At 41.3% G+C, this 16,928-nt stretch overlaps 1 protein-coding gene across 2 annotated transcripts; it reads left to right on the top strand.

Annotated features, from left to right (window-relative positions):
• LOC139480043 (uncharacterized) lies at positions 1-16,637 on the top strand. Of its 2 annotated transcripts, none has more exons than XM_071263023.1 (10): positions 1-47; positions 467-1,858; positions 2,634-2,819; positions 3,492-3,638; positions 3,999-4,103; positions 8,216-8,331; positions 8,983-9,053; positions 11,084-11,253; positions 11,679-11,825; positions 13,791-16,637. In XM_071263023.1, the coding sequence occupies exons 2-10, from the start codon at positions 508-510 to the stop codon at positions 13,988-13,990; spliced, it is 2,493 nt and encodes an 830-aa protein (XP_071119124.1). In that variant the 5' UTR covers positions 1-47; positions 467-507; the 3' UTR covers positions 13,991-16,637. The 2 variants fall into 2 exon arrangements, with proteins under 2 accessions (XP_071119124.1, XP_071119125.1); XM_071263024.1 differs by lacking the exon at positions 1-47 and adding an exon at positions 253-282.
• Positions 16,638-16,928: the final 291 nt, after the last annotated feature.

Genomic DNA, 16,928 nt, shown 5'->3' with positions numbered 1-16,928 from the left:
TGGTAACGTGTGTGACGTACTTAAACAAGATGGCGGAAACATAGCAGGTGCGTGTTTGTAAACAAGTTAAAAACAGCACATTGCATGACAGTTTGACTGTCACACCTCGTTTACAAAAGGTTTAATGATTATCAAAATCTAAGACATGAATAACGACGTGAATCTTGGACTGTCAAATCTTCGTCGATAAATTAGATAACAGATCGAACTAGTTCTATGGTCTAGACAGTCGTAAATAATGTACGTGTTGCTGTTTTCTAACAAGCCAAGAATCCGGAAATGGTAATGACGTTATATTTATTATGGACACAATTCAATTGACGCATAGTATAGTGTATGTATTGTGAAAGTTATATTGACTCCAAATCAATAAAATCTTTAGACGTGAAAATATCATTTGTTAACAATAAATTTTACTTTCAAAATCCTTCTTAGATTAATTACATTCTTTTTATTTCTGTTACAGACTATTATTATTTTTAAGAGCTGTAACAACTTTACGCAAAGATGATGCGCCGTGAAACTACTAATCTGTGGCAACAGAAGGCATCCAAGCCCCTGCTGTCACAAGGCCGAGTGAAGACCGGGAAGTACTACCTGCGTACACAACCAGGTCCTTCACCACTGGATACAGAGGATGGACCAATCTTCATGATGAAGAGAAAACGAAAAACATCCCTCATCTGGTTTGATGTGTTCATTGTCCTTCTGGAGATGTTACAGATCTTGGCTCTGATCCAGGCGATGTCACTTCGATGGGTGTGGTCCAAGACATGGATTAACTACACCTATTTTCTATTTATCTTCAACCTTGACATCTGGGAGCTGGTTAAGGTTTCAAGTGGAGCATTCTATGGAGTGCAGGACTACTTCACACCAAGTTCCTTCCTACCATTCAGCTATAACTACATTGTTTTGGGATGGGTCCTTCTCTTGTTGTGTTTGATTGGAATATTTGTAGGAACTTATGCCATCCTTCGATACAGGAAGCGACCATACCTGTTGGTCCATGTTGCCAGGATGGAGAGAGCTGGAATCATCATCGCACAGGTCATAGCTATTCCAATTGGAATAGCCATTGCCAAGCTATTTCAGTGCACAAGCATATTTGCCAGGGTCGACCCTTTGAATGACCTTACCTGCTTCACTGATTTACACTGGGCATATGTAACACTGGCGATATTTGTCATCATTGGGTTCTACTTCCTAGTTCCTGCTTGGATGATCTATAGAACCCGGCAGGAAATCCTGGCAGCAACACCTCAACACCATGAGTCCTACCTCCAGCTAAAAGAAATGGAGTACATGTCTGGCCTTGATGTCCTCTGGATCGTAAAGGGGTTTCACATATTTTCATCCTTTAGACTGAGATCAGCTTACTTCAGACCTTTCCTACACTTCTTTAAGTTTGTCTTGCTGTGCATATATGCGGCTGCAGTCCAGGACATATTTGCTCAGGCTTTAGCCACAACTGGAACTCTGTTAATTCTGTTGCTCGCTGTCGCCATCATCAGGCCGTTCCGAATTACCAGCTTCAATGTGTTCCTTATATTTGGTTACCTGTGCCTGTTGGGAGATTGCATCATGGGAAGCTGCGTGGCTAGTGTTCCCCCGTCTGAAGTCCTGTCTCCCTGGCTGGTGCAGCCGTACTCCACATGGATCCTGGTGGGGGTCAATGGCGCCTTGTTCCTGGGTATGCTTGTGTTCCTGGTGCACCTGCTGGTGTATAACTTCTACTGGCACCGGCAGAAGGGACACTCACCACTCTGGCCAGACATGGCCAACCATGGAGCGGAGAGAGTCAGCATGGAGACCAAGAAGTACATGGTGTCTGTGCTCAAGGCTAGAACTATACTTGGTGAGTTAATACATAGAATGTTTACAGAAGATATGTTCTTGGCGAGTTACTATTTAGACTGAACAATGTTTACAGTAGCGATGTTCCAATGTTTGATTACTGCCCACTATGACTGGTTCCCTTTTCCTCTGCAATGATCAGTTTGGAGAAAATGCTATTTTCTATCAAACTTTTATTCAAGACGTTGGACCCTTCCTTTGACCTGTATATGATTACACAGAAAAATATTTATTATGAATACACAGACAATCAAGTATTTTAATTATTGAAAATGATTCTAAGATCATGGCAAAAGAAATACAGAAATCAATTATCATTATGACTGGTTGGAACAAACCTATTATGAACAATGACTGATGATAAAATCCCACTTGATGCCCAAAAATGGTTTACAAAAGTGATATTGTTTAGATCATCCAGTATTTACTATTGTCCACCCATGACTTACTTGTTTGTGTGCATCTGTTACGTGATGAAACAATGCATGGTCATTACTATGTTTGTTTTGTTTCAAATATCACAACCCATTTCTGGTGTCCCCTGCCGTGATATTGCTGGAATATTGCTAAAAGCGGCGTAAAACCATACTCACTCGCTCAAATATCAGAAATTTCACAAATGAAATTCTCAGAGCAAAACACCCTTAGGGTATTGCCAACATGCAAACTGGTTTCAGGTAGCAGCAGAAAGATAATTTCTCTCTATCATTATTTGAATACTGTCTCTGCCATTGCAAAATATTTCTGACGGACTTTGTTTGATTGTGTTGCTGTAGAGAAGTGCCGCAGCACCACCCCCATGTTTGCCCCGGTGCATGAGCTGTCCCAGCACATCCAGGTGATCAACGCCTACTTCCGGGAGGCGGAGAAGCTGGGAGACGGTCTCCATGACACTCTGTGGGATCTCCTGGATGAGATGATTCAGCTACACGAGAAGCTTGAGCCGAAGTCACTTTTCGGAGGTGAGGTTTATGCAGATATATGCTGTTAATGATAATAATAATAATAATAATAATAATAATAAGTTGTCTGACTCCCATTGATCTCGGTGCCTAAGGGTTGGTACCTCCCAGTCTGTTGACTGACATTGGGAGAGTACCTAGGTTTGCTACCAGGAATACAGCCCTTCTGACAATCTAGGTAATGCAGAAGGCTGCAGTGTTGGGGAGTATTTACATTCTTTGAAAAGTTTCCAAGGTCACCTCTTCTAAGCTTTGTGTGTTGAATTCATGGGTGATCTCTTGTGTTTGCTGTCCATCAGTTGCTTATCGTAAGAGGCGACTAACAGGATCAAGTGGTCAGGCTCGCTGACTTGGTTGATGCATGTCATTGTATCACAATTGTGTGGATCGATGCTCACAATATCAATCACTGGATTGTCCAGTCCAGACTCCATTATTTACTGCTGTCATATTGATGGAATATCGCTGAGTGCGGCATTAAACAACAGACAAACAAACAAATTTATTGATATAGTGACATTTCCTCTCCTAGAAAATACTTTTCTGAGAGAAGAAATCACACATATCTTGTGCCAATAAGATCTCTGTTTCATTGATGTTAATAGAACTGTGGTTTTTATACTTGTAGAAATAAATAGCAGTTTATCCCACAACAGTCTCTATTGTATATAGATAGCGTGAAGGACTCCATCCGTGAGACAGCAGAGGAGTTGATGAAGCTGATGCCGATGTTCACACGTCGACTTGCTCAGAGAGACTACGACTTGATCCTCGTCTCTCCCCTCAAACGTAGGATGTTGCTGAAGATGACCGTCATGGGTAGGTTCATCAGGCGGTGCTTCATTCTTGAAGCATTCAAAAGGGGCACAGTTAGCATGTTGGTCTAAGGCAAAGCAATGTCTTTGTGGAGTTGCCTCCCTTGGCTGTTCCATGATCTGTAGAGAAGATTTGCCGATGATAGATGATAGCTGTGGCATCACGTAAAAAGGGTGTACAATCAAGGGTATATTTGTTTTTCTATGCTGTTTTATTTTCCTTAAATCAAAACTTCTGAATCCAATTGGATTTTTAAATTAATTAAAAACATTCACTTTGTTGCATGCCTCTGTTTGAATACAGTATTAATGCTTTATGCCCAATGGATGTGTTCATTAATTGATGGTTTTTCATCATAAACAGGCTTTTTACTCAATGGACGATCAAGTGGTGTTGCTAAGAAACAGATAACTGGACCAGAGATGACGAGAATCTGGCCTGAGTCAGAGACCAACCCTCGAGTTGAAGGTCAGTTTTGGTGAAGCAGTGGAACACTGTTACTTACAACATGCTACAATGTACATACAGGTGGAACACTGTTACTAACAACATGCTACAATGTACATACAGGTGGAACACTGTTACTTACAACATGCTACAATGTACATACAGGTGGAACACTGTTACTTACTACATGCTACAATGTACATACAGGTGGAACACTGTTACTTACAACATGCTACAATGTACATACAGGTGGAACACTGTTACTTACAACATGCTACAATGTACATACAGGTGGAACACTGTTACTTACAACATGCTACAATGTACATACAGGTGGAACACTGTTACTTACAACATGCTACAATGTACATACAGGTGGAACACTGTTACTTACAACATGCTACAATGTACATACAGGTGGAACACTGTTACTTACAACATGCTACAATGTACATACAGGTGGAACACTGTTACTTACAACATGCTACAATGTATGTACAGGTGGAACACTGTTACTTACAACATGCTACAATGTACATACAGGTGGAACACTGTTACTTACAACATGCTACAATGTACATACAGGTGGAACACTGTTACATACAACATGCTACAATGTACATACAGGCGGAACACTGTTACTAACAACATACTACAATGTACATACAGGTGGAACACTGTTACTTACAACATGCTACAATGTACATACAGGTGGAACACTGTTACATACAACATGCTACAATGTACATACAGGTGGAACACTGTTACTTACAACATGCTACAATGTACATACAGGTGGAACACTGTTACATACAACATGCTACAATGTACATACAGGTGGAACACTGTTACTTACAACATGCTACAATGTACATACAGGTGGAACACTGTTACTAACAACATGCTACAATGTACATACAGGTGGAACACTGTTACTAACAACATGCTACAATGTACATACAGGTGGAACACTGTTACTAACAACATGCTACAATGTACATACAGGTGGAACACTGTTACTAACAACATACTACAATGTACATACAGGTGGAACACTGTTACTTACAACATGCTACAATGTACATACAGGTGGAACACTGTTACATACAACATGCTACAATGTACATACAAGTGGAACACTGTTACTTACAACATGCTACAATGTACATACAGGTGGAACACTGTTACATACAACATGCTACAATGTACATACAGGTGGAACACTGTTACTAACAACATGCTACAATGTACATACAGGTGGAACACTGTTACTAACAACATGCTACAATGTACATACAGGTGGAACACTGTTACATACAACATGCTACAATGTACATACAGGTGGAACACTGTTACTAACAACATGCTACAATGTACATACAGGTGGAACACTGTTACTAACAACATGCTACAATGTACATACAGGTGGAACACTGTTACTAACAACATGCTACAATGTACATACAGGTGGAACACTGTTACTTACAACATGCTACAATGTACATACAGGTGGAACACTGTTACTAACAACATGCTACAATGTACATACAGGTGGAACACTGTTACTAACAACATGCTACAATGTACATACAGGTGGAACACTGTTACTTACAACATGCTACAATGTACATACAGGTGGAACACTGTTACTAACAACATGCTACAATGTACATACAGGTGGAACACTGTTACTAACAACATGCTACAATGTACATACAGGTGGAACACTGTTACTTACAACATGCTACAATGTACATACAGGTGGAACACTGTTACTAACAACATGCTACAATGTACATACAGGTGGAACACTGTTACTAACAACATGCTACAATGTACATACAGGTGGAACACTGTTACTAACAACATGCTACAGTGTACATACAGGTGGAACACTGTTACTTACAACATGCTACAATGTACATACAGGTGGAACACTGTTACTTACAACACGCTACAATGTACATACAGGTGGAACACTGTTACTTACAACATGCTACAATGTACATACAGGTGGAACACTGTTACTTACAACATGCTACAATGTACATACAGGTGGAACACTGTTACTAACAACATGCTACACTGTACATACAGGTGGAACACTGTTACTAACAACATGCTACAATGTACATACAGGTGGAACACTGTTACTAACAACATGCTACAATGTATGTACAGGTGGAACACTGTTACTTACAACATGCTACAATGTACATACAGGTGGAACACTGTTACTAACAACATGCTACAATGTATGTACAGGTGGAACACTGTTACTAACAACATGCTACAATGTACATACAGGTGGAACACTGTTACTTACAACATGCTACACTGTACATACAGGTGGAACACTGTTACTAACAACATGCTACAATGTATGTACAGGTGGAACACTGTTACTTACAACATGCTACAATGTACATACAGGTGGAACACTGTTACTTACAACATGCTACACTGTACATACATGTGGAACACTGTTATTAACAACATGCTACAATGTATGTACAGGTGGAACACTGTTACTTACAGCATGCTACAATGTACATACAGGTGGAACACTGTTACTAACAACATGCTACAATGTATGTACAGGTGGAACACGGTTACTTACAACATGCTACAATGTACATACAGGTGGAACACTGCTACTAACAACATGCTACAATGTATGTACCGGTGGAACACTGTTACTTCCAACATGCTACAATGTATGCAGTGTCCAACCCGGGCTGCACGATTGCGCGATTCATGCTAAAAAAAATCAAATCGCCCCTCATAAAAAAATCAAGACCGATCAATAACAACCGGAAGTTCGAACACGAGTAACGTCCCTTGGGTTGCTGAATAAATTATCGACAGGATTGGCATTGGAAACGAAATTTGATCTACTGTTACTTACAACATGCTACAATGTACATACAGGTGGAACACTGTTACTTACAACATGCTACAATGTACATACAGGTGGAACACTGTTACTTACAACATGCTACAATGTATGTACAGGTGGAACACTGTTACTTACAACATGCTACAATGTACATACAGGTGGAACACTGTTACTAACAACATGCTACAATGTACATACAGGTGGAACACTGTTACTTACAACATGCTACAATGTACATACAGGTGGAACACTGTTACTTACAACATGCTACAATGTACATACAGGTGGAACACTGTTACTTACAACATGCTACAATGTATGTACAGGTGGAACACTGTTACTTACAGCATGCTACAATGTACATACAGGTGGAACACTGTTACTAACAACATGCTACAATGTATGTACAGGTGGAACACGGTTACTTACAACATGCTACAATGTACATACAGGTGGAACACTGCTACTAACAACATGCTACAATGTATGTACCGGTGGAACACTGTTACTTCCAACATGCTACAATGTATGCAGTGTCCAACCCGGGCTGCACGATTGCGCGATTCATGCTAAAAAAAATCAAATCGCCCCTCATAAAAAAATCAAAGCGCCATCTGTCGCGCACAATAATTTCTTGTACAGTCACTTACTTTATCAGCTGTTTATCCCTACCTTTAGATTCAATACTCACTAAATCTTTAATCAATTAACGAAGAAAGACAGTTCACAGCAAACATTGTAAACAACTGTCGAAGACCGATCAATAACAACCGGAAGTTCGAACACGAGTAACGTCCCTTGGGTTGCTGAATAAATTATCGACAGGATTGGCATTGGAAACGAAATTTGATCTACTGTTACTTACAACATGCTACAATGTACATACAGGTGGAACACTGTTACTTACAACATGCTACAATGTACATACAGGTGGAACACTGTTACTTACAACATGCTACAATGTATGTACAGGTGGAACACTGTTACTTACAACATGCTACAATGTACATACAGGTGGAACACTGTTACTTACAACATGCTACAATGTACATACAGGTGGAACACTGTTACTTACAACATGCTACAATGTACATACAGGTGGAACACTGTTACTTACAACATGCTACAATGTACATACAGGTGGAACACTGTTACTTACAACATGCTACAATGTATGTACAGGTGGAACACTGTTACTTACAACATGCTACAATGTATATATTTGTGTCCCCAGACAAGATCGAGTATTACGAGGACCTGATGCCCGCCCCACCCCAGGGCCCAGAGCAGGAGCAGATGTACCTGTCTGAGTCTCTCTGCTTCCCCCTTCAACTGGTCGATATTGATGAGGTACTATTGATAACAGTTCTCAAGAGTTCATGTTTCCTGGTGGAAAAAGTTCCCCAGCAACCTATGCTTGTCATTAGACGATACGTGCAGTATCTGGTGGTCAGGCTCTGACCTGGTTGATTGTGGGACCAAGTACCCTGATGGCACACAACGCTGCTCATATTATCAACCATTGGTTTGTCTGGTCCAGACCTGATTATTTACAAGCTGTTGTGCTATTGCTGGAAAATTGCTGATTGTGGCAACAAGCTATAATATGTTATCTGGCTTATCATATGTCACTGTGTGCTGTTTGACTGGCAGGTGCTCACGCTGTCGACCATTGGTTGTCTGGTCCAGACATGGTGTATAACACAGTGTCATGATATAACTGTTATATTGCTGACTGAAGCCATACCCAATAGAAACATTAGGTCCTGGTGTGCCTGTCAGTATTGTCCCTGTGTACAACAACTGTAGTCTTTCAGAACATCTTCCATTGGCACCTTTGACCTCATTGCTCCAAAGATGCCTAGATGTTACATCTGTCAGTTCCTCTGAATCAGATGCACCTTGACTGTGACTTCAATATGTTTTTTTGTGTGTTTATGGACGTATAAATGTGAAACCGGTGTGTCTGCTTGGCATAAATCCACAACATTTGTGTTTTAGGATGAGAAGAGTGTGTCCTCCATTTTGAAGGGAGCTCCTGAGATTCAGCTCCTGTCCCCACCGCCCTCCAGGTTCGGCTAAGTGCATGTCTAGCTGTATCATCTGTTTCTGCCGGGAGTCGATTAATTTGTTACTTATCCTGCATTTCTCCTTAATGCATTCACTGCTGACCTTGACACACAAAAACTGAAACAGCATACTGGCAATGGTCCTGGGTGAAGATAAATATACTGTTCCTGAATCCCACTGTTATACCATGCCCACGCCATCCCCGTCCCTGTGACCTCACGTGACCTAGGTAACCTCTTCACATCACTGCCTGTTGCGCTACAGCTAGGGTGTGTACCAGCGGAGCTCTCGTTTTGGATTTATTTAGACCTTCAGTTTTTGTCTACTATTCTAAAATTAATCTGTGATGGGTGATGTATTCCTTTCATATTACTTTCAACATGTTATGAAGTTGTATATGATTTATTTAGGCGTAAAAAGACTTTGTCTTTTTTTCCCGCCACATGCTATCTGTTCCCCACCATTTTGAATTGTGTTACAATTGTTTGCCTGCCAGGGTAGTCAATTTGTTTACAATTCTCAGCTATTTATGTATAACATATTTTATGTGTGTTTCAATACTACTAGCTTTGGTGGTTCATCACCCGGGTCCGTTTTGAGCATGGGACGCACAGAGTGGTGCATCTCGGGTTGTGCTGGGGTTTAATTGCTAAGAATCAATTACCAGGCCAACCCGATCGTTCCTTCTCCATTCCACCAATCTCGACGATTGTGGGCAGTGAGGATGAGGGTGAACTTCTATTATGTCTGGTACGGGCACTGCGAAGTTTCATCCGCCGTTCCAAGACTAGGCGTGGTTCGAGGAACCGGTTATTCATACCCGTATCTACTACGTCCACGACTGAAGTTAGTCGCAACACCATATCTCTTTGGTTACGCACAGTCATCCTTCACGCCTATTTGATTGCCGATTTGCATGCGCCAAGAGTGAATAATCCTCATGAGATCAGGGCACTAGCTTCTACCATGGCCTTACACAGCAATTGTACTATTAAGACAATCATGGAAGGATGTTTTTGGAGGTCCGAAACAGTTTTTGCCAGTCATTATCGTTGCGATGTGACTCTCGAGGACGTCGAAGGTGTATGGAGTTTTGGGCTGTTGGTTGTAGCAAGTTACCAACCCTCGATGCAAGTAATGAACTCGCTCTATACAGAGCCGTTCTCTTTCCGGAGCAGTCGATCAAATTTCGCCAATGGAAGAATATTAGACAAGCAATTGTCCACAGGGCTCCATTTTTCTAGTAAGTAAAGATTTGGCTGATGAGCTATTTGTCTTTATTACTATAGATGTATCGGGAACTATTCTTTAATTCCTATATTCAATGTTTTTTTCACATTGATAGAACCCTACTGTAACAGCATTTTTCTGAACTTTTCCGCTTCACGGTTTATCGACCAATCAGTGTCGTACTTTCAGGGTGTGAATTATTGAGGTTTCTATATTCTGAAGGTTTACCCACCTCCAAACCGTCCGATACAGATGCATTAAGGAGTAATGCAGGATAAGTAAACAATTAGTAAAATCTAAATATTTTTTACATTTGTATACTTATCCTGCATTACTACGTTTAAGCCCCACACGTCCCCACTTTGGCTTCAGAAACCTCAAAAGTATGTTTTTTAAGCTCGGGCGACGGGCAGAGATGTGAGGAGGTGGGACGGGGATGGAGTGGGCTTGGTATAAAAGTGGGACTCAGGAACAGTATGTTTATCTTCACCCAGGACCATCGCCAGTACGCTGTCCCAGTTTTTTTGTCTCAAGGTCAGCAGTGAATGCCTTAAGGAGTAATGCAGGATAAGTATACAAATGTAAAAATAATTACATTTTACTAAATAATTGCATGACTGCATGCTGTAAAAATATGTGACATATGTAAAACACTGACATAGTTTTCTCTCTGTTCATTATCTACAAGCTATTATATTTAATATTGATTTGAAATGTACATGGAGGCTTGTATTCATTTTCAACAATGTGATTTATTGAATTGAGTAGTTATGATCAATATTTGTTTGAATTAACACATCAGGCCAAGTTCGAGTCTGTCCCGCCACAGCCGAGTGACTTTGAGAGGAGAGGAAAATCAAGGCTTTGAAGGTGACTCTGGAGGTCAGACTGACACGATCGTGGACCTGGAGGACTACAATCCAGGGGAGACAACCACGGATGACTTGATTCAGCTGCACTCCAGTAAACAAGGTTTGGCTGACATCCCTAACATCTGTTCAATTAAAATGATGATTTAGGTCTTTTTTGTATTGCTACTGAGAAGTATGCCAACATTCCTAGAAATATCACGTTTTTAAAGAATTTCTTTAAAGAACCAGATAGAGATTTTTGGGTGTTTTCAAGACCAATTGAATCATGAAATATTTTGATCTTGAACTTAATTCAAGGTAAATGAGCCCCAAGCACACAAATATCTATGTGAATTATAAATACACCTTAATAGATTCATATAAAAAAGCATGATTCTGATACATTTTTCTTTTACCATAAACCAAACTAACTTGATGATGAAGGTATATATAATTCTACCTTCCAATTCAAGTGTTTACTGATTATTCTAATTTGGTAATGTTTTTCATGTTGTGTGATATAATATGTCTCATTGGTTAAAACAGATACTGGTGAACACACCCGAGATTCAAGCCCATCTAAGGCCAGTGGCATAACTATATCTGATGACCAGGACAAAGCCACACAGGACAAGGAGATGTCTGAACAGAAGGGTCACCTGAAGAGAACAGTTAGCACAACTCACATTACTGGTGAGTGACTCACAGTGTCTAGTTGGGGTGGGGGAACAGCATGACACACATTACTGGTGAGTGACTCACAGTGTCTAGTTGGGGTGGGGGAACAGCATGACACACATTACTGGTGAGTGACTCACAGTGTCTAGTTGGGGTGGGGGAACAGCATGACACACATTACTGGTGAGTGACTCACAGTGTCTAGTTGGTGGTGGGGGAACAGCATGACACACATTACTGGTGAGTGACTCTCAGTGTCTAGTTGGGGTAGTGGGAGGGGGGCATGACACACATTACTGGTGAGTGACTCACAGTGTCTAGTTGGGGTAGTGGGAGGGGGGCATGACACACATTACTGGTGAGTGACTCACAGTGTCTAGTTGGGGTAGTGGGAGGGGGGCATGACACACATTACTGGTGAGTGACTCTCAGTGTCTAGTTGGGGTAGTGGGAGGGGGGCATGACACACATTACTGGTGAGTGACTCTCAGTGTCTAGTTGGGGTAGTGGGAGGGGGGCATGACACACATTACTGGTGAGTGACTCACAGTGTCTAGTTGGGGTAGTGGGAGGGGGGCATGACACACATTACTGGGGAGTGGCTCACAGTGTCTAGTTGGGGTGGGGTAACAGCATGACACACATTACTGGTGAGTGACTCACAGTGTCTAGTTGGGGTAGTGGGAGGGGGGCATGACACACATTACTAGTGAGTGACTCACAGTGTCTAGTTGGGGTAGTGGGAGGGGGGCATGACACACATTACTGGGGAGTGGCTCACAGTGTCTAGTTGGGGTGGGGGAACAGCATGACACACATTACTGGTGAGTGACTCACAGTGTCTAGTTGGTGGTGGGGGAACAGCATGACACACATTACTGGTGAGTGACTCACAGTGTCTAGTTGGGGTAGTGGGAGGGGGGCATGACACACATTACTGGTGAGTGACTCACAGTGTCTAGTTGGGGTAGTGGGAGGGGGGCATGACACACATTACTGGGGAGTGGCTCACAGTGTCTAGTTGGGGTGGGGGAACAGCATGACACACATTACTGGTGAGTGACTCACAGTGTCTAGTTGGGGTGGGGGAACAGCATGACACACATTACTGGTGAGTGACTCACAGTTTCTAGTTGGGGTGGGGGAACAGCATGCCACACATTACTGGTGAGTGACTCACAGTGTCTAGTTGGGATGGGGGAACAGCATGACACACATTACTGGTGAGTGACTCACAGTGTCTAGTTGGGGTGGGGGAACAGCATGCCACACATTACTGGTGAGTGACTCACAGTGTCTAGTTGGGATGGGGGAACAGCATGCCACACATTACTGGTGAGTGACTCACAGTGTCTAGTTGGGATGGGGAAACAGCATGACACACATTACTGGTGAGTGACTAACAGTGTCTAGTTGGGATGGGGGAACAGCATGACACACATTACTGGTGAGTGACTCACAGTGTCTAGTTGGGATGGGGGAACAGCATGACACACATTACTGGTGAGTGCCTCATGGTGTCTAGTTGGGGTTTGGGAACAGCATGACACACATTACTGGTGAGTGACTCACAGTGTCTAGTTAAGATGGGGAGGAATGGGGGAACAGCATGACACACATTACTGGTGAGTGCCTCACAGTGTCTAGTTGGGATGGGGGAACAGCATGACACACATTACTGGTGAGTGACTCACAGTGTCTAGTTGGGATGGGGGAACAGCATGCCACACATTACTGGTGAGTGACTCACAGTGTCTAGTTGGGATGGGGGAACAGCATGACACACATTACTGGTGAGTGACTCACAGTGTCTAGTTGGGATGGGGAGGGATGGGGGAACAGCATGACACACATTACTGGTGAGTGCCTTCCTGTGTCTAGTCAAACAGATTACATGTGATTAACATAGACGATGAGAGTGTTTAAAACTTTTTTCTTTAACCATCTTCAAGGTTTCTACATCTGTGTTTCTTTCTGTAGACTCAGCAGGACCTGAATCTGAGGACAACACCTACACAACCAGTCAGTCCCAGTTACAGCCTGTCTCCACCAGTTTACCAGTGGTCACAACCAGTCCGGAACAGAAGCTGCCAGTAAAGGAGAAAAAACTGAAGAAGAAGAAGAAGTTGTCGAGGAAGAAGTCGAGCACGGAAGACCCAGGCGACAGTACCGACTACTAGACACCTCGTCTCTTGGTGTTATTATTGTTGACAATCCGTCCATCTAACGAGCATCCAATAAGATCCAGTTTATTTAGAAGTGCAAATGTCAACATTAAACAAATGGAACATTAGCTTATACTTCATGACGCATTTAACGTCTCAAACAGCGGAAGCTTGTTGCTTATGAAATCAAAATCAAAATCAAAACTTTATTGGTAACTTTTACGTTACAGATCAAAATATAAATGGTTTACCTTCCTCCCTGGAGTGGAAATTAACACTTCGACGTCTGTCTCATTAGTAATGATTAGTAGCCATGTTAGATGCACACAAGTAGGAAACAGTCCAGGTATACACATACTAGAGGCAGTGTTGTTTTGATGTAGACAGATGCAGCTGTGATGCTATTGTTTCCATGCAGTATTTTCATCTTTCATTTGGTTACAAGGGATTTATATACTCAGCATTATAACTTTCTTAATCAATATTTCAGTTTCTGTCTTTTTAAATTTTGTCATATTAGCTTATTTAAGATCGGTTGTGTATGTATATCTTAACACTGACATTGACATCCTTCAACTTAATCGTGTATGCATGTTCTGAACTTAATGTAGAATATAAAGAAACAAACATTTATATATTCTGGCATTGTACTTGAAATAGTTTTCATGATGTTTTATGAAAGTTGATCAAGTTAAATGTTGTATCTGATCACCCAGTGTGTGAAATTATCAGGTCAAACTGTGGACGTTTGATTCAGTCGGTGTGACAAAAACTATGATAGCTATATCAATAGAGTAGGCCTAATCGTGGTAATGGGGTTCACTCATGATTTCAAAATAGGGTAGGTAGGAGGTGTTTTGTTCCTTCTTCTAGTGCCATTCTTTTTGAAATGTCTCCGGCTCTCTACTCACGGATGTTGATTGTTTTACCATGTCAGCTGGATTGAGGCGAGGGTTGTTTCAACTTTATTTGCAGAAAATATTCAACTTTATTCAAGGAAAACAGATACAAATCATGTTTATGTATGGAAATAGTTATTGGAACAGTTATTTAGGACGAAATGCGAAGCTTTATTGTCGAATGCTGGGCTGGCTATCGAACGCCAGTTGACATCGCCGGTTGACATCGCCAGTGGAAGCTGAACTAAAGTGAAACAACTGGGAAGAAAATGTGAGATCTTCGACTCCGTGTATAAGACGACCCCCCTTCTTAACCTCCTCATTCTAGGTACAAAAAACTCGCCTTATGCACAGCGATATACGGCACCTTAATGTTCTGCTGTTTTTGGTGCCATTGTGCCATGTGTTCTCTGTGGTTTTGTCAATTAGTGCCACTGGACAGTTACTGTCTGCGCCTTCAAGTTAGGTTGGTCGGGTAGTCATGACAACTGGTTGTGAGACCTGCAAGTATGGATGCGAGACAAAGCAGAACATGTTGGCAGGATTTTCTTGGCAATATTATAATGTTAAGATTAATTCAGAACCAGAGATGTTTGCCTACGGTTGTGACTCGGTAATGCGTTTTTGATTGAAGGTTCTAATGTTTACTTTGTTGGTGTAGTATTCCTAATTAAACACACATTAATCAAAAATATATTAATATTCCTTTATGTCATGTTACATTATGTATCGTACATAGCGGTTATTAGAAGCGGTTATATCAGACAAAGACATAGACAAAGTCACATGACCTTGGGCCTGGATATTCTGAGGGAATGTTTCCCTGTCCGGATAAACGTCTCCAGTTTCACACACAGTTCCAGGTGAATGAAGACAGGTTAGTCAGACAGAGGTTCCCATCTTTGGTATGCCAGGGACATCTAAAGTTGACTAAATGTATGTTTAGTGTTTTGTTTTTTGTTACTTTGGGAAAACTGGTTTTCTTCCACGGGCTTAAGTCATTCACCCTTTTTTTCATTAATATTTTTTATGCTTTGAATATATGCAATTTATACGACTTTTACAAGACAAAGCATTTCATACTTATGTGATAATTGGCATTTATGCAATTGATGTAATTTGTACCAAGGTTTTGTATTTGTCCAAAGTTTTCCACTGGAAAGTTTTCATAACTCCAAGAGTCGTTGTGCACAAGACTGTTGTCAGTGTGGGCGTCGGCCTCAGACAGGGCTCCAGACATTGGTCTGTTTCTTTGCTGCCCCAAGTGTGTCACATGTCGTAGAAACTTACAACACGGAACTTCATGTGTAATTAACTTTAAGCTAGTTGAGCAATTTTGTTTTGCATTATGCAGTAGAGTTGATGTATGGGTGACACCTGCATTCAATGAGTAAATAATAATGTAAATAATCAGTAGTAATGTAAGGTCAGTATACAAATATAAACATTATCTGGGGATTTTACTAGATCTGTAAAGAAATACTGAAAAGGCTATACTGAATAATTCAATATATATAATACATTTTTTTTTACACTATTGGCTTTTTTCTACATTTTCATTGTGCAATCAGCTCAAACATAATTGGGTAATGGTGGTTTATTTTGTGTGTTTTACACCAATATACAGCCTACCTGGAGCTCTGGTAGAGTCTGGCTTCATACTTGCTACAGGAGCAGTCAAAGGCAGAGGGTACATGTTACATCTAGTATTCCAAGATCAGTTGAATGCTGGATCATTCACAAAATTATCAGCATGTGAAATAAAATTTATACATCTTTTACACTCATGTAACTGTGTTTTGTTTTATTTGGGATTGTTACGAAAGGTTTAAACAACAAGTCACATCTGCATCTTGTTGGAGGGCCATGTTGGGATTCCAGGGCGGAATACGTCCTCAGTACATCATTCTTGATAGGAGGGCCGTGTTGGGATTCCAGGGCGGAATACGTCCTCAGTACATCATTCTTGTTAGGAGGGCCATGTTGGGATTCCAGGGCGGAATACGTCCTCAGTACATCATTCTTGTTAGGAGGGCCGTGTTGGGATTCCAGGG

Source organism: Haliotis cracherodii, unplaced genomic scaffold (assembly GCF_022045235.1).
Source record: "Haliotis cracherodii isolate W230 unplaced genomic scaffold, xgHalCrac1.p SCAF_4, whole genome shotgun sequence".
NCBI classification, from domain to species: domain Eukaryota; kingdom Metazoa; phylum Mollusca; class Gastropoda; order Lepetellida; family Haliotidae; genus Haliotis; species Haliotis cracherodii.
This window is presented reverse-complemented; position numbering and strand designations above follow the sequence as displayed.